At 38.7% G+C, this 23,505-nt stretch overlaps 1 protein-coding gene across 2 annotated transcripts in view; it reads right to left on the bottom strand.

Annotated features, from left to right (window-relative positions):
- Positions 1 to 200: 200 nt before the first annotated feature.
- CDH24 (cadherin 24) overlaps positions 201 to 23,505 on the bottom strand; it is an 82,310-nt gene continuing 59,005 nt past the window's right edge. For both annotated transcript variants that reach the window (XM_072150399.1, XM_072150406.1), the window contains 10 exons: positions 22,074 to 22,368; positions 19,187 to 19,306; positions 16,780 to 16,947; positions 15,502 to 15,689; positions 14,092 to 14,345; positions 13,103 to 13,239; positions 8,609 to 8,730; positions 2,001 to 2,109; positions 1,664 to 1,912; positions 201 to 1,314 (listed from right to left, as the gene is read on the bottom strand). In XM_072150399.1, coding sequence (XP_072006500.1) covers positions 797 to 1,314; positions 1,664 to 1,912; positions 2,001 to 2,109; positions 8,609 to 8,730; positions 13,103 to 13,239; positions 14,092 to 14,345; positions 15,502 to 15,689; positions 16,780 to 16,947; positions 19,187 to 19,306; positions 22,074 to 22,368 — 2,160 coding nt within the window. In that variant the 3' untranslated portion in view covers positions 201 to 796. The remainder of the gene's footprint in view (positions 1,315 to 1,663; positions 1,913 to 2,000; positions 2,110 to 8,608; positions 8,731 to 13,102; positions 13,240 to 14,091; positions 14,346 to 15,501; positions 15,690 to 16,779; positions 16,948 to 19,186; positions 19,307 to 22,073; positions 22,369 to 23,505) is intronic.

Here is a 23,505-nt window from a genome sequence, read left to right as displayed (position 1 = left end):
TTGATTTCTTTCACTGTAACTAAAGTGACAATGCATGAGGGAGCACAAACAACTGGTTCACACATGAAATGGTTTAGGATTTAAATCAATTATGCCTCAGTGAATAATGTGTTAGTTAAAACAGACTTTTCAAACTCAATATCATAAGCTATTCAGCAATGTAAACTCCAAGAACACAAAACTTAACGTGCACCATCATCCAAGTGGGCCAGCCATTTTGTGTGCTGAACCAATATTTATTACAATGCAGTCTATCCAGACACAGAAACTAATGACATCTGTTGTAAAAACCAAAAAATGAATAGTCAAAGTAAAGTATCCAAAAACTTACTGGCTTGTAGCAGCTGCTAGGCACACAAAAATATTCACAGTGTTGGTAAGACATACACACACAGGAAATACACTCTCACATGTTCTACGCCCTGACATTATACTTTGCTTATTTAAGCCTTTTGTTTTGAAAATAAAATGTTTGCTTTCCACAAATGGCACATGTCTGACTGTGTCTGAGACACCCGCAGCAAGCGGTGGGAAGACTGGAATTTAATGCAATTCTGTAAACACAATACCTCTAGAAACTTTTAATGTCTGCGTGACACTCCCACCGAATCCAAGATGGATTTTGGTGGCAAAACGCTTAACCCATGGTTCCCTTTCTACAAGTCTACAGTTCTTTCTGTGGAGAAAAGGGATTCTCTTCTAATGCTCTAAACCTTTCTGCTGACAGGAGGAAAATAATGATCATTCTGCAGATCACTCACAAGAAAAAAAGTAAACAATCATTTGGCAAAGAGTCTTATTCTTCTGCAGTGGAGTGTCTTCTTTTAGCTCCATAGATTTCTGCTAGTGTCCTGAAATGGGGGCCCCATTCCCATATGTCTTCACCAATGAGTTCTTCCTCTCCTAAACCTCCAGAGCTGCTGGTCAAAGAGCTGAGCGACCCTGCTGAGGAACCTCCACCCTCAAAACCATATACCTGGATGGAGTCATAGGGCGGTGCTATAGGATCTCTTTCTGCTTCCCTCAACCTAAGTGCCAGAAATCTTTGAACATCAACAGGGGCTGTCTGGGGTGAACGTGGAGCTGGATGGTGAGGAACTCGAGGAAGAACGTCCATTCGAGGTGGGTGGAAGAAGCCTCCAGAGAGGCCTGTCTGTGGAGGCTGCAAGGCTGACATGTCAAAAGCCTGAGTGTCTTGCTCTCCGCCACCTTCATCATCATAAGTAATTATATTTTCTCTGATATCTTCATCCTCACACAGAGACAAAGGAGATGGCTTGTGTCTTCGTTGCAAGTAGAAAAGGGACACTAGTGCTGATGTGGTGAATGATGAGTATAACATGAATGAGAGGAATATATGAAGTTACAAAAAATGTATTGTGAAAATTTAGGCATTTGAATAAAAGGGAAGAAGAGAGTGAAAAGAGAATGAAGAGAAAATGGAAGATTTATTATTACTATTATCAATAAAAAATAGCTTAAATTTTACAGTATAAGTTTAGTAGTTTGCCAAGGCCAAACTTGGATCCAGTTTTTGTAAACCATTTTTGACCCTGTAGGGTAAACAATGGCACAAAAGAGACATTAAAATATACTGTTACACAATAACCCAACAGCATAAAGTAGTTGCTAACAAAATGAGTAAGAACAACTGAATATTTACCCAAAAGGCTAAATGCACAAGCCAAAATAGCCAGCAAAGCAGGAGTACTGAGTCCAGCAGCTGATCCTGTGGTCATTTGACAGGTTAAAACTGCGCCACCTGCCTCACAGTGACAAAGAGAGACGGTCAGAGTATCAGTACTACTAAGAGGAGGATCTCCGTTGTCTTTGATCTCTATAGGCACTAAGAATATGTCCCTTTGTGACTTCCAGAATCCACTATGTTTCACTAGAAGGGATGCACTTCCATCTACAAAATAAAACAGTTTACCATTACTTTGATCTATCTTTCTCTTACAGACAAAATAAATATGGGTTTCATGAACAGGTGACCAAACCTTTGTTGTCTTGAAGAGTGAAGTTTCCTTCAGATGAAGCACTAGGGCTTTGAATATGAAAAACACCATTTTCAATATCGGCATCTTTTACTCTGACTGTCTGGATTACCTGCAGAAATAAAAAGTACCTTATTTACTTGAGCCAACTTTTTCAGCAATTTTTTATGCTGATAAAGTCAGATTATACTCGATTGAGCACTGATTGGTAACAGAAGGGCCTGCAGCCTGAAGACAGTCATGTAAGACATGCATAAAATTGATTACCATAGCGTGGCAGGCAAAAACATGTTTGTGAGCTCTGTCTGTGCAAACTGTATGTCATAAGGCGGCACCACAGCCTCCTCACACAGTGTGCGTAGGCAGAGTGCAAAGACCTAAATGCAAGTTTTTTTTAAATGACATGGGGCCTTTTGCGTGCTGCATGTAATTAGTAGGGAATGTTGCTGCTCAACATTTTATTAGTGAGGGGAGACTTCAGGTGGACATTTTATTAATGAGGAGAGGCTACCGCTGGACATTTTATCAATGAGAGGAGGTTGCTGCTAGAGGTTTCATTAATGAGAGGAGATTGCCGCTGGCCATTTTATTAATGAGGGGACACTGCCACTGGAGATTTTATTAATGAGGGGAGGCTGCCGCTGGACATTTTATAAATGAGAGGAGGTTGCTGCTGAACATTTTATAAATGAGGGGGGGCTGCCCATGGACATTTTATTAATAAAGGAAGGTTGCTGCTGGACATTTTATTTATGAGGGGAGGCTGCTGCAGGACACTGAATTCATTGAGATGAGGCTTCAATTGGACATTTCATTAAAGAGGGGAGGTTGCTGCTGGACATTTAATTAATGAGCAGAGGTTGCTGCTGGATATTTTATTAATGAGGGAAGGTTGCTTCTGGAAATTTTATTAATGAGGGGAGGTTGCCCCTGGACATTTCATTAATGAGAGGAGGCTGCTGCTAGACATTTTTTTAATGAGGGAAGGCTGCTGCTGGACATGTTATTAATGAGGGGAGGCTGCAGCTGGACATATTATTAATGAGGGGAGGCTGCTGCTGGACATTTTATTAATGAGGAGAGTTTGCCACTGGACATTTCATTAACTGATAGGAGGCTGTGGTTGGACATTTCATTAATTGAGAGGAAGCTGTCGCTGGCCTTTTTTTCTAGTGATGGCAGGCTTCAGCTGGCCATTTTATTAATAAGGTGAGGTTACTGCTGGATATTTTTTTAATTAGAGGAGGCCACTGCTGGACATTTTATTATTGAGTGGAGGCTGCTGGACATTTTATTAATGCATGGAGGCTGCCTCTGGACATTTTATTAATGAGAGGAAGTTGATACTGGATATTTAATTAATAAGGGGAGGCCGCCGCTGGATTTTTTATTAATGAGCGGAGGTTACTGCTGGATATTTTATTAATGAGGGGAGGCCGCTGCTGGACATTTTATTAATGAGGGGAGGCTGCTGCTGGACATTTTATTAATGAGAGGAGTCTGCCACTGGACATTTTATTAATGAGGGGAGGCTGCAGCTGAATGTTTCATTAAGTGAGGGAAGGCTTCAGCTGCACATTTCATTAAAGAGGGGTGGTTGCTGCTGTATATTTCGTTAATGAGGGAAGGTTGTTCCTGGACATTTCATTAATGACAAGAGGCCAATGAGCATTTCATTAATGAGAGGTGTCTGCCACTGGATATTTATTAATGAGGGGAGGCTGCTGCTGGACATTTTATTAACGAGATGAGGTTGCTTCTGGTGATTTTATTAATGAGGGGAGGCTGCTGCTGGATATTTTATCAATGAGGGGAGGTTTCTGGTAGACATTTCATTAATGAGGGGAGACTGCCTCTGGACATTTAATTAATTGAGAGGATTACTTTTTGTAGTAATGGGAAGGCTTCAGCTGGACATTTCATTAAAGAGGGGAGGTTGCTGCTGGACATTTTATTAATGAGGGGTGTCTGCTGCTGGACATTTTATTAGGAAGGGGAGGCTGCCACTGGACATTTTTATTAATGAGGGGAAGCTGCTGCCGGGCATTTTATTAGTGAGATGAGGCTGCTGGACATTGTATTAATGAGGGGAGGCTGCTGAACATTTCATTAATGAAGGGATAGTGCTGCCACTGAGTTTATTATTATTATCATTTTTATATATACCAGTAGCCACTGCAGTTCCCCCCCTAGGCTTTTACTGAAGTCAATAAGTTTTATCGGTAATTTTGTGGTTCAATTGGGTGTTTCAGCTTATTTTCAGGCTGGCTTATAATTGTATATATATATTGTTATATTTAAAAAAAATATTGGACTAGACAATAAATGTGTTTTTACTAGAAGTTACCATATAAAATATTCTAAAGGTACCACTTTCAATTATCTGCACAAATAAATTATTTTATACAGTTGAGTAACTTGTAATTACTGTGCAGGTTCTCTATGTTTCATGAGCTGCATTCACAATTCTGCAAGATTCAATACCGTTATTGAGTTTCTTCTTTTCTTTACAGTTTGCTTATAAGGTAGAACAGACAATGGACATTCATGCGATGCAAGAAAAGCTAAATACCCCACTTCATTAAAATAAATGTATAATCATAAAATGGCAAATTATTAATTTGAGGATGGTCCTCCTGTAATGCTAGAGGCCTATATGGGCAGGGCTGCAGTACAATAAGCCAAAACTTTGTATGCAGCTCCTCTTTCACTGTCTGGTCTTTGGGAGCTGCACTATTACTTCACTAAAAAATCATATATGCAATATTTAAAAAACATAACACACTGATCTATGCTTCATTCTTGTCTGTGATTACAAAAAAGTAGATATGTGTCTGCTGTTCCAGTAAAGCACTGCCAGCCTTTGTAAACAAATAGAGACAAGCTGTAATGGGTCGCCGTGGGGAAATGGGAGCAAGCCCCAGCCAGATATGAACATTTTTCTAATTCCGGACAACCCCTTTAACGGAAATGTACCACATGGATGAAGTATTGTACATTTACAAGCTGGTTTGTGGATCCACTATTCCTGTATCTTTTAATGGCCTAGTTTTGGAGAAAATAGGCTTTTAAAATTATGCAAATAAACCTCAGGGGCTGTTCAGCATTGCTGGCCAGTTCTTCCCTCAGCCAGCGTGAATAATTAGTAGAAAACTGAGCCAGAAGGGCTCTGGTGACACAGACAGTTTCATTTGCATAATGTTAAACGAGATAGAAAAGAAAGGAAAAAGGCAGTATGGGTATGGTGAAGCTGTAAATGTACTTTCAGACTCCTGTGAAATGCATAGGTTAAGCTGCAGCAAGCAGCAAATACACAGCTTCTCATAGCTGGGTTCAATTGCAACTTCACATGTACCAGGTTTATAAAGGAAGGCACAATTCTTACTACTAAAATGATATAAATGGGACATTCCCTTTAAAGGAGCTTGACTAAGCAGTTTATGATGTGCTTGATGACAGGCTAATGGACTGATTCCAACGACAACCAGTAGAATTGTGAATGCAGCTCTGGAGTATAATAAAGGCTGTAACTTAGTATAAGTACGAGATAAAACAATTCATTTACATTGTTACTTTAACTTTTAAGTAGATTGTATATAAACTGTAAAATGTTGTTCAAAGGTGATTATATCTTGTAATCTTAAATTAAATGAATCTTTTGGGGCTGGCAGCGCTCACTTACTATGGTCAAAGCTACATTTGTAGTTTTTGCTGGGAATTTAACTTCAAAGTGAAACTTTGGTTAAGGGAAATAACAAAGAATGTGGCCAATATTGGTCTCTGAAGTGATGCTTTACCCATTCTCTTCTTAGGATATCCAAGTGAATATAAAAACGTGAGATTGCTGACAGTTCACATATTTTATAGTTCATAAATTAGCTTATACTGTGATTACCATAAATTAACTGAAAACGGCAGCGTCATTAAAAAAAAATATTTTGGAATTGTTAGGATGTAATTAAAACAAAACACACAACTAGTAAATTACTAGCAGCCATTTCCGTGAGGTAACTACCTTTCTGAAACCTATTTTACAAATACATAAAGATTTATATAGCAGAGCTCTGCAAACTTAAAAACCAGGCTTTGTTTCAAAACTAGATTTATTTTCCAGACTCTTTGTGGTTCTGTGGGGAACTCTAACTCTAAATAATTTCTTCCAGGAACCTGTTTCCCCACCTGTTTTTCCTCGCATTACAGCAAAGCAGAACAGGAGGTAAGGGAATTACTAGGGAACAGGTGAGTTATTCCCTATAACAGAGCCAATGAGGAACCTGACATTTTGTGAGATGGAAATTGTTTAAATATTTCCATCTTTCCTGTCAGTAGGGTTTTACAAGAAGCCGAGTTAAGCAAAGCATGACATACAATGCTAGAAAAAGTGCAATATTTATAACATACAAGATCACAGATAATGAAGATATGCAAGATCACAGATAATGAAGATATGCTGATATACATCAATAAGACATAAATATGCTTGAATATAATACATTAGTTGGCATATTTTAAACTTGGAACACCTTGTAGATGCTGATTTGGGTCTTCTTATAATTGACCAAAATAAATGCCCGCCATACTGCTTGTAGAATATATTTAAATGCTTAAACATATACGGTAGTAGTAATTTCTGCTTTTAGATTGTGTTACTGACATTCCTCATATGACTTTATAGCCACAGAAAATTTACATCTTTATGTCACTTGGCATACTTTAATCCATGGTCTGTAAACTTGTAAATTTTTGCAAATGAGATTAGAATATTCAGTCAAAATCATGCTGCTTCCACTCTCTTCCACCATGCACAGTCTCTAAAACCTCAATATTAATTATTTTTAAAGACATAAATACTTTTAACCCTTTGGACTGTATACTCTCTTTGCTATGTTACAAAGATGGCTAAGAACAGTTAGACTAACTCGTAATTAATTTGCTGATAAAGATTTCTAAACACTTGGTGACCCCTGATATACTTCCCTTCACCAAGGGGATTCAAACCTCTTTGTACGTCATTGCACTCTGCTACTCGTAGAAAAGTTGTCCTGTGCTTTGCATAGCATGAACTAAGTTGTATCTACTTTACTTTTTGAGTTCCATTCCTCCCCATTGGATCTCATGGAGATACTACTGCACCCCTTTATCCTGTGGACCACATCCTTGGACTTTGTCAAAGGATAATATCAAGCCACCACATCCTTTGGACTGAATTTGTAGGTAGGTTTGGTGGACATTGATATTATCTTCTTCTTGGAGCTTGGGCCCTGGCAAGATGACCCATAGGTTTGCATATCTGAGTGGGGGATGGACAGGTTGTAGACTGTATGTATAGGCAGTTATCATGCGTACATATATTTATAATAGGACTATGTTGTATGGTTCCTGGGCTTCCAGTTGCCACATTGTCACTCTTTATTTTTCATAAAAATGCATATCTAGATAATTGTGGTTAAAAAAATTATCAGAATCAAAATTATTATTTATCAGAATTGAGCCACACAGGCAGATGTCACCATTTGTGTTGATGCTCTAATTTGCACTATAATGCCAAGGTCTACACTAGTTATTGTGTGTGCATAGGTATACCAATACACATTTTTATGTAGTCCTACACATATACAGTGGGTACATAAAGTATTCAGACCTCTTTATATTTTACCATCTTTATTTCATTGCAGCCAATTGGTAAGATGAGAAATGTTATTTTTTAGCTCAGTAATATACACTATGCATCCCATCTTGACAGAAAGAAAACAGAAATGCAAATATCTTTGCTAACTTATTCAACAAGAAAAACTGAAATATTACATGGTCATACATATTCAGACCCTTTGCTGTGACACTTATATTTAACTCACATGCTGTCCATTTTCTACTGATCCTCTTTGAGATGGTTCTACTCCTTCATTGGAGTCCAGCTGTGTTTCAATAAACTGATTGGACTAGATTAGGAAAGGCACCTGTCTATACTGTATAAGACTTAATAAATTATCTCATTATCTAATAAATTAGCATAAATATCTACATTTCAAGATGTTGTGTGATGTTGTTAATGAAGAAAATAACTTTTTTTTTAATCTCGGCTGCAATGAAACAAAAAGTCAAAAATTTAAAAGGGGTCTGAATACTTTCTGTACCCACAGTACACGGAGACTGTTTGCAGATCAGTGTGCACTGGTTAATGCTGTTAAATGGCGTATGCTCCTGGTCTCTTATTAGTATTACTTTCATTATATACTTACCTGGACCTGTGATGTGTTTTTGATACAATGGTTTCAGCTCCTGATAACTACAATCACCTGTACTCACTAATGTCAAACAATGGCACTTGCTCCTGTATCGTATTAGTAGGGAAATGTTGTGTCTTAGTTCTGGGCAACTGATGTACACTTTTGTGCCATAAAGGCTTTAGTAACTAATAATATAGGCAGCTCTAATATTTATGTGTCTAATAAAAAAAAAACCTGGAATAACCTGTTAAGGTCTACAACTTATCCACAGAGAAGAGGTTGAAAAATACTACAATATACAATATATACAATATATTAATATCCACTTATATCTGTTTTTTAAATAAAGTATAGCTGTTTACTTTCCATAATGAAGTCACCTACCTGTCCTGCTTGAGCATTGTCACACACGTGTGGCTTATATATCTCTGCAAGCGTTGGGGGATTGTCATTTATATCTAAAACCTGGATCACCACTCCAACTCGTGACACCTGGGAGGGGCTGTCTGAAACAAAAACACAACACAGAGACACAACAAAAAGAAAAAAAATCCACAACACAGAGACAAAAGAAAATACAGAACACAAATACATAAAAAATATGAAAAAACATCACATGATGCATAAATCACAATACAGAAGACACACACAAGAAATATATTAGTGAATCTATGAACTCATTTACAAATATTCTCATGACATGTAAAGACATATGTTATTTGTTTGTTAAAAGGTCAATAATTTTTGAACAAACTTTGAATAAACCAGTCGTACAAGCGAATAAAAAAAAATGCAATATACGCCAGTGCAAAGTGCATCCCTAACCCCTTACTTTGGCACCTGTCATCCTCCCTCCTTCCCTTCTAATCTGATTTTCACTCTGAAATATATGCTGAATTCTTTCTTGCTAACACAACAGGTCTAAAACGTCAAATTACATAGACAATATATGTGGGTTGGAATGAGGTCAGTCACAGGAACCCAGAGACCTCTGAGACTGCTGAGATGAGAGCTGCTAGAAAAGTAGGAATAAATATCACATAGGACTCATAATTCTATAACCCTCACAGCCCTTTTTCATTTTTGAGTTTCTTACTCCCCTTATTCCCAAAGCCATACCTTTTTTATATTTACGTTTACAGAGATGTGTGAGGCTTCTTACCTTTGGGACAAATTGTACTTTTAATATCCCATGCAATGTACTGGAAAGATGTAAAAAAATTCCAAGTATTGTGAAATTTTGCCGCATTTTCCTGTGGGTTCTGTTTTTACAGCTTTCACTGTGCTCCAAATGACACCTCCCTATTATTGGTTGGTACGATCACTCGGATACCAAATTTATGTTTAGGTTTTATTATGTTTAGTAGATTTAAAAAAATGAAAATCTTTGAAAAAATTGCCATTTTGCCAAAATCTGAGGCCAATAACTTTTTCATACTTCAGTGTATGGACATGTGTAAGGTGTCATTTTTTGCGGTACCTGGTGACATTTTCTTTTATATCATTTTAATAATAATAATTCCTTTATTTATATAGCGCCCAAATATTCCACAGTGCTACACAGAGCTTGCCCATTCAGTCCCTGTCCCCATGGGGCTCTCATTCTAATCAACCTACCAGTGTGTTTTGGAGTGTGGGAGGAAAGTGGAGGAAACCCATGCAAACACAGAGAGAATATAGAAACTCTTAGCAGATGTTGACCTGGAAGGAACTTGAACCCAGGGCGGGCATTTTGGGACATGGCGATACCCAACATGGTTTATGATTTTTACTGTTTGTTAATGTTTATTTGTGTTCTAGGGAAAGTGGGTTTCCCCATTTTTTTACACTATTTAAACTATTATTTTAGGCCTTCTAGGTACTTGAACTCTGGAGGGTCTGTATGATCCCTCATACAATATGCTAGTATACTACATGCAGTATATAGTAATTTTGATATCTAATAACAGTAAAGTCTCTGGGAGACTGTAGGTTTTCATGGCAACCTATTGATGCCCTCCGATAATGTAGAGTGGATGGGGGCACCGATCAGCCATCCAAAAATGCGGCACCCACCAAGACCGTTATTAGGTGCCAAGGTGGTTCCAGCATAGCACTTAAGAGGTTAACTGCTGCGATCGGTGGCAGGACCAACCCCGGCATTTAGAAGCTGGCGTCAACTGTATATGCAGCCACATACACCCACAATGTATGGAGAGAGCTGACCATGTGATAGTACGTCGTGGGGAGTGAAAAGGTTAATGTACACACACTGGACTACTAATTTCTGCAGAGTTTTGAATTTTTACAGTAGGAGGGCAAAAATGGAAACATAAACATGAAAAAGGGCATTGGTGGGAAGGGGTTTTATTTTTAATTGTACTCATAGAACATACCGTATTTTTTGGACTTTAAGACGCACCTTTTAGCAGGAAAAAATCTTGCTCAGGAGGTCAGAAGGATCCAGCACTGCCAGACCCTCCTGACCAACGTAATTGAGATCAGGTGATGCCCAGATATAGAGCTGCACCCGATCTCCCAGCGGTCCTGTCAGGATCATGTGACTGATCACATGCTTTTTACATCACCACATACTGTTGAGAATGGGGATATGTGCCCTGGGACAGGGTAAGAAGCAGGGAAGAGGGAAATAGGGGAAGGGGGGAAGTATGTGTGTGTGTGGGGGGGGGGTCTCTGTGTGTATAGCTGAGCTGTGTGTGTAACTGTAAGGGTGATGCAGAGCTGTGTGTGTAACTGTATGGATGATGCAGAGCTGTGTATGTCACTGTATGGATGATGCAAAGCTCTGTGTGTAACTGTATGGATAATGCAGAGCTGTGTGTGTAACTGCATGGATGAAGCATATCTTTGTGTGCTGTGCTTTAGTGCGACCAAATGGGATATTTTAATTGGTGTAAAATATATTTTTCCTTTTTGGAAGCATAAATCTGGGGTGCGTCTTATTGTCCGAAAAATACAGGTATATATCTCTAATCAAGAACAAATTTTCATGCCCATGGCACTTTTGACTCCTTGTCTAAAGTAATTAAAACCTCTCCAAGCAACTTTATCTGCGTGCTCTTTCCTCTTATGTCTCCATCAATATGCCCAACAAAAGCACTGGCTCTAGAGATGTCTTTTTGAACCAACATCTTGAGACTGTTTGGAAACTGGAATACAAGCCCTGATCAACACCGATTATGGTCTTCATGTCTATACAAGGTCAGAGTGTACATTATCTACACTTTCTCTGAAAGATTTTATCATACTATGTATGCTATTAAACTGTAGTTCTAGGTCAGTCAACTCTCTCACTGCTGTTCTACAGTGTATTAGATTTTCTATACCTCCAATAATAAAAATGTTGAGGAAACAATTGACTGTAATATCCTTCCTCAAAAAGTCCCAAGCATTACTTTGATCCTCTGTTTTAGATACATTCTTCTACCCAGGTAACATCATACCCCAGGATTTACATTGTACAGATATCATATCTGCTAAATTGTTTCTGGTCTTTACTTAGCAGTCAAATAACTTTTACAATATTGTTTGTAGAACCTAGAGTCTTCCAGCAGTTATATATTTTTTTTATTTTTGTGTGCATCTTTTTCATACTTTTTGGCTTTTTTCATTTGGATATATGCTTGAATTTATTTTTAAACAATATACTGTGCATACGTTTTAGGTAAGTGTGTTACACATTAGGTCTGTGCTATGTTCTCTAAAATGCTTGAAACTATGCTGCCAAGTTCTTTTTAAAAATTGTACCGAATGAAGAACGAAGCTTTGAAGGCACAAGGGGATCAAATACTGATCCAATTTACATTCTCTTTTGCTAATTAAAAAACTATTAACACTTCTATTTTTCTATGTTGCTGTACATACTTTCAAGTTGTTTTAAAATAACATTTAAGAAAATCCCCAGAAAATAAAACTAGCAGAACCATTAAGTGTGTGAAACCACCACAAGCCATCAACTATGTGCATTCTTTAATTGCATATAAAGACTGCAGAATGTGTATCTAGTTATGTACAAGCTTGAGATGTGATGTGTCTGCATTATTTCTTAAAGGAAATCTTTAGAATCAAGCTCTGCAGCACTTGAAAGTGCTCTGGGCGAGTCTTTCAACCTGAAGAGCTTTCTACTATCTGCCCCTCCCCTCCGTGTATCAGGATTTTGGTTTGATACTTTAAAGGGGTTATCCGGGTTTAAATTTTTTTTTTATGGCTATTTAAACATAATAAACATGGACTTACCTCCTCCGGTGCTGCCGATGTCCCGTGCCGCGGCCCGTCTTCTCCGTGCGCCGGTTTCATTACACCGGCGCACAGGGAGCTTCCGGCCGGCCGGATGCTCCCATGCGCACCATCTCCCAGCGCTTACAATGCTGAGAGATAGGGACGGATGGGAGGAGCCGTCCACAACGCGGACCGGAAGCTCCCTGTGCGCGGCTTCCGTGCCCCTGTTTGTTTACAGGGGCACGGATCGAAGTGACCGCGGCGCGGGACATCAACGGCGCCGGAGGAGGTAAGTCCATGTTTATTATGTTTAACTATCCCTCCCCAGCCCGGCCATAAAAAAAAATTTAAACCCGGATAACCCCTTTAAGCAATCACTGAGAGCAGAAGAGAGGGGCTGTGAAGCAGTTCATGTGTAAATGGCAGAAAGCGGTTCATGCTCAAATACCCGCCCAGAGCAGTTGCAGAAGCTACAAACCTGGATTTAAAGCTCACTTTTCATAGTCCTGCTACTATTTACTAGGTACACAATGGTATAATTATATAGATCTCTAAGGCATATAACTAGAATTGTCTGCAGCTTATTGTGCTCCAAACTGATGACAGATTTCCTTTTGAAAGTGGCTGGCTCCCCTTTGAAACACTGATGACCCCTCTCACCGGTCTCACTAGCTGTTACAGTGATGCTGTGCTCTTTCTTGTTTTCTCTGTCCAAGAAGACACTTGTTCTAAGGGTCCCATCTTCTGGATTTATTGTGAACAGTTCTTCTGGGTTGGAGAGTGGCTCGATAGAATAGCTGATTGAAAAAAAATATGGAAACCTTGAAAACTGATTATAGAATGGAATAACAATGTATAATGATAGCATCCTAGTGTTATTTGGTCTTATTTAACTAGTCATCTCCTATGAAAGAAGAATTCACAATGATGAATTCACAACTATCTGCAGGCTTTTTAATTGTGTAAAACTATAACACTAAAAGTATGTGATTATTAATGTTTTGAAATTTGATTGAAGACACAACCCTGTACGTAAACCGGGAACTGTCTGTATAGCAATAACAGTACTAAAAATGTATATATCCTGCAGCTCATTTTGCAATTAGCAATGTTGTATATACTGGGACATAAAGTTATCGCATCATTACTACTACATGGAGATCTAGCACAAAACTGCCAAACCCTCATGGTCTTTTTGGGTAAGTGTTTGGACTTCTTTCCTAGGGAATGTATTTTTCTGTTAACTTCCATTGATTGCTGCTATCTAAAATAACAGCGCTTTCCTTACAGACAATAAAAAAACAGACTGAGGCTCAATATGGCAACCCCCAGAAAGTCTTTTTAAACAAAGGTCACCTACTTTAAATTTCAGAAAATAATTCTACCTCAATGTGCACTGAAAATTGAATGTACATGCTTGGTGCTAAATACAGTATGTTTTTAGGCACTTTATGTGACCTATTAGGCAACTTTGCAAATCTAGAAAGTTTAGGTGGCAAAGAGTTTTAAAATTGTAAAATATATAAGCCTAAAACTAGAAAGAAAAGGGGATATCAGCAAGGGAAGCTTGGCTATACTTAGAATACCAATCATCCTAAAATTTGAGTACAGATAAACCAAGAACCTTAAAAATATGTGAAGCCTGTTACCTGATAGAGTTGCTCTGTAGATCAGGGTCATGCGCCTGGACTACCCCTACAAGTGTTCCTGGAGGCTGGTTTTCCAACACGCTTAAGGTATAAGGGTTTTGGGAGAAAAGTGGGGACTCATTTACATCTCCCACAGTCACCCTCACAGTTGTAACATCCTTGAATGGTCCTCGGCGAATATATTGTGGATCAATCACTGTGTTCATCACTTCAACACGAAATGTGAAAGAACGACGAGTCTCAAAGTCTAGAGGCTGAAAACAAAGAAGTCCCTGCTAAATATCAGCAAATGTTTGTTAATATCAGAAGTAGGTAATACTTAAAGGGAACCTGCAAGAAGGTTTGGGGTCCCTAACTGCCTTATTACTTCACATGTTCAGAGCATACTCAATGAAGCGACATGTACTGACCTCAGCTTCACTATGCACTGTATATGTGTCAAAAGTGGATTCAAGTCACCAGGTCCCCCCCCCCAACACCTTTCCTCTCTGGAATACTGAGAAAGCTGCCACCAACACAGGAAAGGTAAAAAGGTTTAGGACCCTTAACGCCAGCCATGTGCAGGTAGGTTCCATTTAAGCTAAGGAAAACATTTAAAGGGATTTCCTTATACGCTCGCGCATCATGCCCTGCCTGGCATAGAATTGCGCTCATTCAGGCATGAGGCAGAAGTATCTTGTATCAACTCACTCCACTTCCTGGTATGCCTCCCTTCAAGCCCACTTGGAGTAAGACTTAAATTATTTCATGATTTGTACACCAGAAAACTGGGATAAATGCCCACCATTGACTTTATGCTTTCTTTTGTTGGTTTCACAAAGGTTTTTGATCCAAATGAAATATGTAGTTGTGTGCTAAACTTTTGGTTTAAACTATTAATCTTTAATCTCTATTATTTATTTATAATTCCATTAATTCTATGGTGTTGTAAATTAAATAAGGAGTTCACATACATTACATTAAGACAAGAACAAATAAATACATAAGAATCAAAAGTACACTGAAATGGCACACCTGGAAGGATCCTGCCCTGCCAAATTGATAGTCTTGTCTAAACTTAGGTGATATCCATACTAATGTTTTGGATTTACGAATGGCTAAGAAAAATAGAATAAACATTCTCCAGTTAACCAAGTTGGGGTTTTAGCATACCAAACATTAGGCGAAAGCAGCAACAAGTTTCTATAAATCCAGAACTCGCCTCTGTTTAAATATGCATCCTAGCTTGACATTTCTGGGTTGTAAGAAACTTGTTGAAGTGGCTATAATTTATAGGTTAAGGTGAGGCCAGTCTACTAACAGCATACAATATAAGGCACCATCCTAGCCTCAAGCAAGAAGGTGGATGGCTTCAAACGTTTTAACTGATGGACTTTTCAACATTTCAAAATTCCCTTGGTAGCATTTCACCTTTTGCACTTTGAGAATTCCATCTTGCCCTGCTGAGTCTGACATCACAATAAAAGTGTCCCCGGCATCACCATCTAGGATGGTGTAGGACATCACTGCATTCTCTCCGATGTCTGGGTCATGTGCTCGCAGTCTGCCAATTACAGATCCAGGCGCAGTGTCCTCCATAACTGTGAACTGATATAGACCTGTAATAAAATCACAGATGTGATCATTAAAGCTGTCTGTAAACATTTGGTTGATACACCAAGGGAATCATCAATGACTCTTTTATAATTTATCTGGCATAACTCAGTACATATTGTAGGGAGCTTACAAGAACTTTACAGTGAATGGGATTTGATAACCGAGACAATTGCAATTAAACTGTTGTGTTCAGACACAAAGTCAAGCTATCCCTCCACCTCTTCTGCTCTGAAACTCCTAACCTGGCTAGTGCTGAGCTCTCACAGAAGTGCAATGTGAGCTCGGCACCAGCCATGCACATTCCTGGCTTGCTACACCCATCATGTGCCAAGACGCATAGCGAGAGCAACCCATCAGCTTACCAGCCAGCTAGCTTAAGGTTGCTCCAACTATGCGCACGGTCTAAATGCATGTGTGATACACCTGTGCAGCTAGCCAGAGACGTGCAGGGCTGGTGCCAAGCTCAGAGGGGCACTGTTTCTGCATCAGAACTCAGCTACAGAAGGGGATGACGTCTAATAAGGGTTAGTTGTTTCAGGGGAGGAAAGGAGGCAGGATAGCTTTACTTAACGACAGAGATCTTCAGCCTACTTATCTTTATGAACAAGGTTAATAAAACTGCATTTTAGCAGAATAATGACATCAAATTACTTTATAAAACCACTTATGAAAAACATATACACTAAACTATATGGAACTGTGTTGGTTTTGGGGAGTATGTCCGATGAAAGGTTCCCTTTAACGTGTAACTAAACCTTTGAAACATGTTTTTTTTCATATCATGTTACTTTATCTCTAAGCTGTCAGCAAAGTACAGGACTGAAAGCTGATTTACATAAACGGCCAATATAAGGAACAAAGACAGAGGAAAAAGAGGGACACACATGAACACATTTCTTTATCAAAGTATATTACAAAGTTCACTATTATCATCTGCAATATTCATTTACATAATGTTGTCAAAGGTTTAGTTACGCTTTAAGCATGGTGTGTTTTACAAAGTACATTTATAATTATTCATGAGACAATCTTTTTAGCAATTAATTGAAATTCTACAGAAAGATGTTAACAGCAGAAACGTGTTACGCTTACTTTGTGGGAATTTGGGTGGGTTGTCGTTGACATCTATCAATGATATAGTAACAGTAGTAGAGCCTGAAAGGCCTCCCACATGACCTCCCATATCTTTGGCCTGTATGACAACCAGAAACTCATCTTGGGTCTCCCGGTCCATGTTCGGGATTGCAGTACGTATCACCCCTGAGGATAGAATAATAACTAAGAGTAAGGAGATGAATATCTTGATGAATAATCACTGATAACTCGACAGTTGAAAATGACAAAACCAAGTCACATATTATTGTTGTTGGTATAGACAATGATCTACTCTTTATATTGTGTGTCCTGATATCCGCAGATTTAGCTTACCCATGCTTTTCTTGAAGCATGTTAAAAGGATAATCTGTGTGCATATGCAGAGTATATTATATGTAGTGGCCTAATCCTTCAATTACTAATCCAAATAGTAAGGGTGCCGTCACAAGTCGCGTCTAACACATGCATTTCAAAACGTTTTCCACAAGATGGAGAGAGATTTGCCTAATTAAACAGCTGTTAACATTTGCGTTTAAAAAACGCAACCATTAACGCATGTGCTAACACATGCGTTAACTCAAGTGTTAACATTTGTGTTTTGTAAATGCAAGTGTTAACAGCTGTTTAATTAGACAAATCTCTCTGGTTAAAACTGCATCGCAATCAGCTTTGAGGTTGTTTTAGGTGCAGTTTTGTCAATTTAACAGGTGAAAGACATGAACTGAACGAGTGAATCAGATTTGTGGAGTAGGTTTCCCCTTCAAAATCAAATTCAGTTCAGTTCATGTTTTTCACCTGTTAAATTGACAAAACTGCACCTAAAACAACCTCAAAGCTGATTGCGATGCAGTTTTAACTCCACCCTTTGCTGCCTTCCTAAAGGCATGCGTTAAACGCAACGTGTCACTGCATCCTCGAAAATGAGGGATTAAATCACTTCATTTAGTGAAACTCTGGTCTCTGACAGAGGGGCTGATTTACATCAGACTGAAAAACACCATTCAAATTTCAACACGGAATCAAACTATTTTAGAATGTATGTACTGGGTTTTGTAGGGGGCAATGAACATCAGGTGTTTTATTTTCTTTAATTCAGTGTATTTTAGCATTTTTACAATATCACAACTAAAGACAAAACAATCAAGAACAATGTAATGAGAACACAATATTGCAGACCCTATTCCCCCAAAAATGGAATCCCAACTAGCAATCTGACATCTACAGTACATTGTTTAAAGAAAATCTGCCATCAAAATCTATCATGATAAACCATGGACACTGACTGTGGTGATTTTCTTATATTTGTTATCCATGACCTCTTTCCTTCAAAAGTCAACTTTTAAAATTATGCTAATGAGTGTGAAAGGTTATGGGCGTGTTATTAGAGCCCCTATGTACTGAAGACACACAGGTTGTTACATTCTGGAGTTTCTACTGAGTGCTCACTCCTGCAGAGGTCACCGAACGTGAAGGGGGAGATAGAGACTTAGATGTGCTGCTGTGGTGTAACAAGAGCCTGTGAAGCCAGAGCACAGAGGGTTGCTGTAGCCTTCATAACCCCTCAGGCTGATTAGCATAATATTGGCAGTTGATTTTAGAAGGAAGGAAACCATGAAGGACAAATGTAAGAAGATTACCACAGTCAGAGTGCATGGATCTACGAGCAAGTGTCCCTGGTTTATCATACTTGACTTTGATGATTGATTTTCTTTAAGCTCAGGGTATAGAATGAGAGTATAGTGTGTATCCAGAAACCCATGCCTTCAGTGCTACGAAAGCTTATCCTGAATCTGCCTAACAACTTTCAGTTGTACAACCCCAAGTGAGCAATTCAAATTTGCAAGATGGGAAAAGCTTAAAAATTTGCAGCCAAGCAGTGTTAAACTCTCATGGTTTGCTACTAGTTCTTGTACTGCACCTGCAATGTGAACCACTGGTAAGTAAGTGTTCAGCACGGCTATTAAAGATAATTTTCGAGTGAATATTACAGCTTAGCCGCAGGTGTAATAATACCATAATACTTTAAATGACAGGAATATATTTATTATTAATTACTTTCACGTCTGCAATTAAAAGAAATAGCCCCAGACATCAACTACTTGTATCCAGTGTAGGGAATCTTCACATCAAAATTACAAATCTCCCTCCTGTAGTTTTATACAATGAATTGGTTTAAGTGAAACAAAGTCCAGGTTGCTAAGGTCACAGTGGATTTCTTAGACCAGATAAAAGTGTAGCAAACTCTCAGCTGTGAGAAAATCCATTATCCCGCAAACAAAGCTGTATGAGAGTGGAGATAATCATAATGATAAAATACCACACAACTGGTGACTTAAGCTTTTAATGTGGCAATTATGAAACTCAATTTATGACGATTAACATACAATTATGATTTTTTAGTTACCTGTTTGAGGATCCACTGAAAAGTATGGTTGTCCTTCCAGCACAGTATATACAAGTCGTGCGCTGTTCCCATATGTTGGGTCATCAGCGTCAGTGGCTGTTACCTGGATCACAGAGGTTCCTGTGGGAGTTCATATGTTTAGTACCTTGTATATATTGAAAATAGTAAATGCTTGCACTGTTAACATACCTATTACTATTGTGCCCTATAATCATGTAGTCACATTGCACACACAGTTCTGTCTGTGCTCAGCACCTATCTTTGAAGGGCTTCCTTTGAAGTGTTGGTTCACCTTTGATGACCTAATATTTTATATTAATTTGTTAGCACAAGTCTGTTTTTAGCTCTCTCTATATATAGAAAAAGGTCGGCCACAAACCCTGCTGTACAAAAATATTATATGTGCATGGGTCCCGACCTTCTGATCTGAATGAATGTGATCTGAATGTAAGTGGAAAAGGAACATTTGATGCCTCAACAATATGATGATCACTGCATTGTTCTATTACAATATAAAATATAAAATAGTAGTAAACATTTAATATTGAAGGGATTTTCTGTGAGATTACAGATTTTTTTAGTGAACATTTATTTATGTATATACTATTTGCTGATAATTTAGGTTAAAGGGAACCTGTTACCACATTTTCACAAATGCAGTTAGTGACAGGTTCCCATAGAGCCCTGTTAACTAACTAGACACCCTTTTTTAAAATTGTTTCCCTTATATCCCCATAAATCAACGCTACATTATATAACCTGGCATCAGAGGTGACATACCCTGATTAGACTCTGATTAGAGGTGAGTTGCATATAAGTTTACAAACTGATTTTTTTAAAATTGCAGCCATTGAAATGAACAATTCAATTAAGGCAATAGTTTTTAATCATAGTTTTTAATGAAGTATTTGTTTTGGGTGGGTTAATTCAAATGGCATGTTCTCTTTAACGGTTTGCATAAATCGCAAAAGCATTGCAATCACTTCACAAAACCTACCCTTTACTTCATTTTAAAAGTTATGTGGTAAGACAAGAATGGACATTGAACTGACCAAAAAACTTGTGGCATATATCATTTTGCAAATGCCATATTAACCTCATATAGTATACTGACCAGAAGAACCCACATTATAAAAAACAAGCATACTTTCCAACGTTCCATGTCTTTGCAAACTTGATCTGCTTTAAGTGCGACCTTTTTTGGTGCTTACTTAGACAATGCCAGAAACTGCCCCTATACAACTGGCGCTGTACCCTGATTGTTTTCCAGTTGATAGGTAGGTACTTAGGACCATTTTAGTGTTCCAGAGTTTTCTTCAGTATGTAGTGAGGATAAGCTCCAAACACAGTACTGAGAAGCTCAAAAAACTATCCGGTCTTATCAGCTCTTCACCAATATGTTTGAAGGTCTTTAACCCCAGGAACTTCCCCTATAAAACTGTGCTGTACTCTGACTGTCTTCCAGGCGACTCCTTAGGGTCTTAGGACCCTTTGAGTGTTCTACAGGTTTTCAGTATGTAGTGAGGATAAGCTCCAAACACAGTAGTGAGGAGCTCAAACCACTTTCCCCTTCACCACTTTGTTTGAAGGTCATTAAGCCCATGTATTTAAGTAATCTCTTGAGCTATATACCACTCTTCTGGAGGCCTTCTTATATTAGGCACAAGTGATTAAGAGAGCTTATAGAATACTCTGTATCATTCTTAAAAAAAAGTATACTCAAAGGGTTCCAGCTATGTTTCCCCGGAAGAGCTATCTGGATTGGTGACAAGAGGCACAGTTATGGAACCATCAACATCAGTCAGAACATGGTACACATGGACAACTCAACCTTTATCCTATACAATATGACCCAAGTGGCACCTTATATCTCTAAGCATCCAGCCAAAGATGGTAAGCTCCTTCCAATGGTATATTGGAAATATACGCTTGGTAATTGGGGCATTGAAGATGCATTATGAAGAGTGTACTATAGGAGTTGGCATTTGTGAAGATATATGTCACATGTCTGTTGGTCTGTGTCGGATGTGTTAATAAAATACATTTTTAAAAGAGAATAAAGGTTTATAAAGACATTTATATATAGTTGGTTATTGGTTATTTAATATGCAGAATTGGTGGGACTTGTAAAAGGTTATCTAAAATGCTAGAAATATGACATTTCTAAGCTACCTTTGTGTAAAGGACAGGGTTAAAAGAAAACCTATAGGAATGCATTTTTATCTAATGAAGCTTTGCTTTAGTAATTTCCTATGGTGCTGGAGGTTAGAGGTCATTTCCCCAGCAATGTACAATGGGATGAAATTGACCTCAAAAAGAGCTTGGAGAATGAGTAAAGTAACTTACTAGAGGCTGCCTCCCACTTTCCCCTCCCCCCCCCAAAAAAAAATGTGTACAACCTTGGCAATGGGAAGTGATTGTTCATTATGGAATATGTAGGACTCTAATGAAAAAGAAGTATTGAGAAAACAAGCGCAATGTAGCACTTCTCAAGTCTTCTTTATTTTTCTCAATATATTGATATTAGTTAGATAATACAGTGCAAGTAGTGTAATGTATATGCTTACAGATACAATAATTTATCTAGTAACAGTAATAATTCTGTTATTAAGAATTGCAATGCAACTCCAATGGATAATTGTATGCATAATCACTTTGCTTTTTAAGCAGTTAGTTGTTATTACGGTCATTGGCTTTTGTTTCCCAAAATGGCTCTCAATTCTGTATTCATTAATTCTAACTTATCTTCTGCAAACTGTCAGCACAATAGTATAGCTATGCATTCATCACTGTCACTTCTGATAGTGCTAAAAAAAGCATCACTGCACCTCAGTGTATTAAAGTGCTAACTTCTGTTTAAGCACAAACACCTCAGTTCCCCCCTCACCTACGTTGGACATCTCCGGCACAGAGGCCCTGTAGGGAGGGTGCAGGAAAACAGGGGGGTTGTCATTAATGTCCTGCACCTTGATGATGAACTGGGAAGGGGGTTCAAGTGGTCGGAGGGTAAGTTTGTCCACAGCCTGCGCCAACAGCACGTACTCCTCCTTCTCTTCACGATCGAGGGATTTGGTTACATGGATGTTGCCACTTTTTTCATCAATGACAAATACAGAACCGGCGCCTTCTCCAGTCAGTATGTACTTGGCTCTTCCTTCCCCAGGATCCACATCTGTGTGCAGCTGTGAAGCCATAGGATGCATTATATAGAGATATAAACAGTATTATTATCATTAAACCATTACATTTGTACCATAATTATTCACTAACTCAAGTCTCTTATGCCACACAGATAACTGATCAATTATGGAAACTGTATGATCTATGCACCTGGCTGTGTACAAAAACATTACATGTTAAACTGCTTGTAGCAAAGCAAACTATTACAATGCAACATTTAAATAAAGTGGACAAGGAAGCATTTATTGCAGTGCCAGGGCAATACCTTATGTGGTTATAAACCCCACAGTCAATCACAAGTGTTTGCTGAGTACTAAAGCTTGGCAGTGTGGTTACCAGTACTTCATTTCCAGCTATTTTAAGGTCATTAAAAGGCTAAGTGGGCGCTGAGTCTGCTATGTAGTTTCTTATGACTCCCATTTTGCTGGTATGTGTTGGCTTACTTTTCCTGCAATGGAAATTTCAGCAAACTGCATCTTCCTATATTGCAAACAACTGTGTAGTATAAATGATATTTTAGAATAAATCCTAAGGCTGCATTCACACGACCGTAGGGGGGGCGTATATATGGGCGCAAGCTTGCGGCCGTACATACATCCCCCATGGGGCCGCAATGGGCACACGGAGCGATAGGATGGCGCACCGGACATGTCCCAGTTTCACTGTGTTACGGCGCCGTGTGCCATGTATCGCTATGGAGAGGGGAGGGGTCAACACTCCTCCTCTCCATCGCGGCGAACGTATGCCTGCCGGACTGCATTCGTTCGTGTGAATGTAGCCTTATAGGTGATAGATGGAATTCTCTGTCAACTGCCAAAAGTCTACACTGAACATACTGTATACAGCCTGATAAGCCATATATATATTGTACATCTCAAAAAACCATATATACTGGGCTTAAAGGGGTTGTATGGTCGTTCTGGGTAAAATATGAAAATCAGAGCATCTCTATTAGATGCTCCTTTTTTCATTTTCCAAGGTCCTCCAATTTTTTTGTGTGTGAAAAAGTTTTTTAAACTGCTTTTTACCTTTTAATCCTTCTGGCATGGCATAAAGACTAAATATGGCCGCCACGCTCCGCAGAAAGACTGCAACTCCCAGGATCCTCAGCTCCTACGGAGCTGTGTGCGTGTGTACAC

This window comes from Engystomops pustulosus, chromosome 1 (genome assembly GCF_040894005.1).
Source record: "Engystomops pustulosus chromosome 1, aEngPut4.maternal, whole genome shotgun sequence".
Lineage (NCBI taxonomy): Eukaryota > Metazoa > Chordata > Amphibia > Anura > Leptodactylidae > Engystomops > Engystomops pustulosus.
Note: the sequence above shows the minus strand (reverse complement) of the source record. Positions and strands in the feature narration are given on the sequence as shown.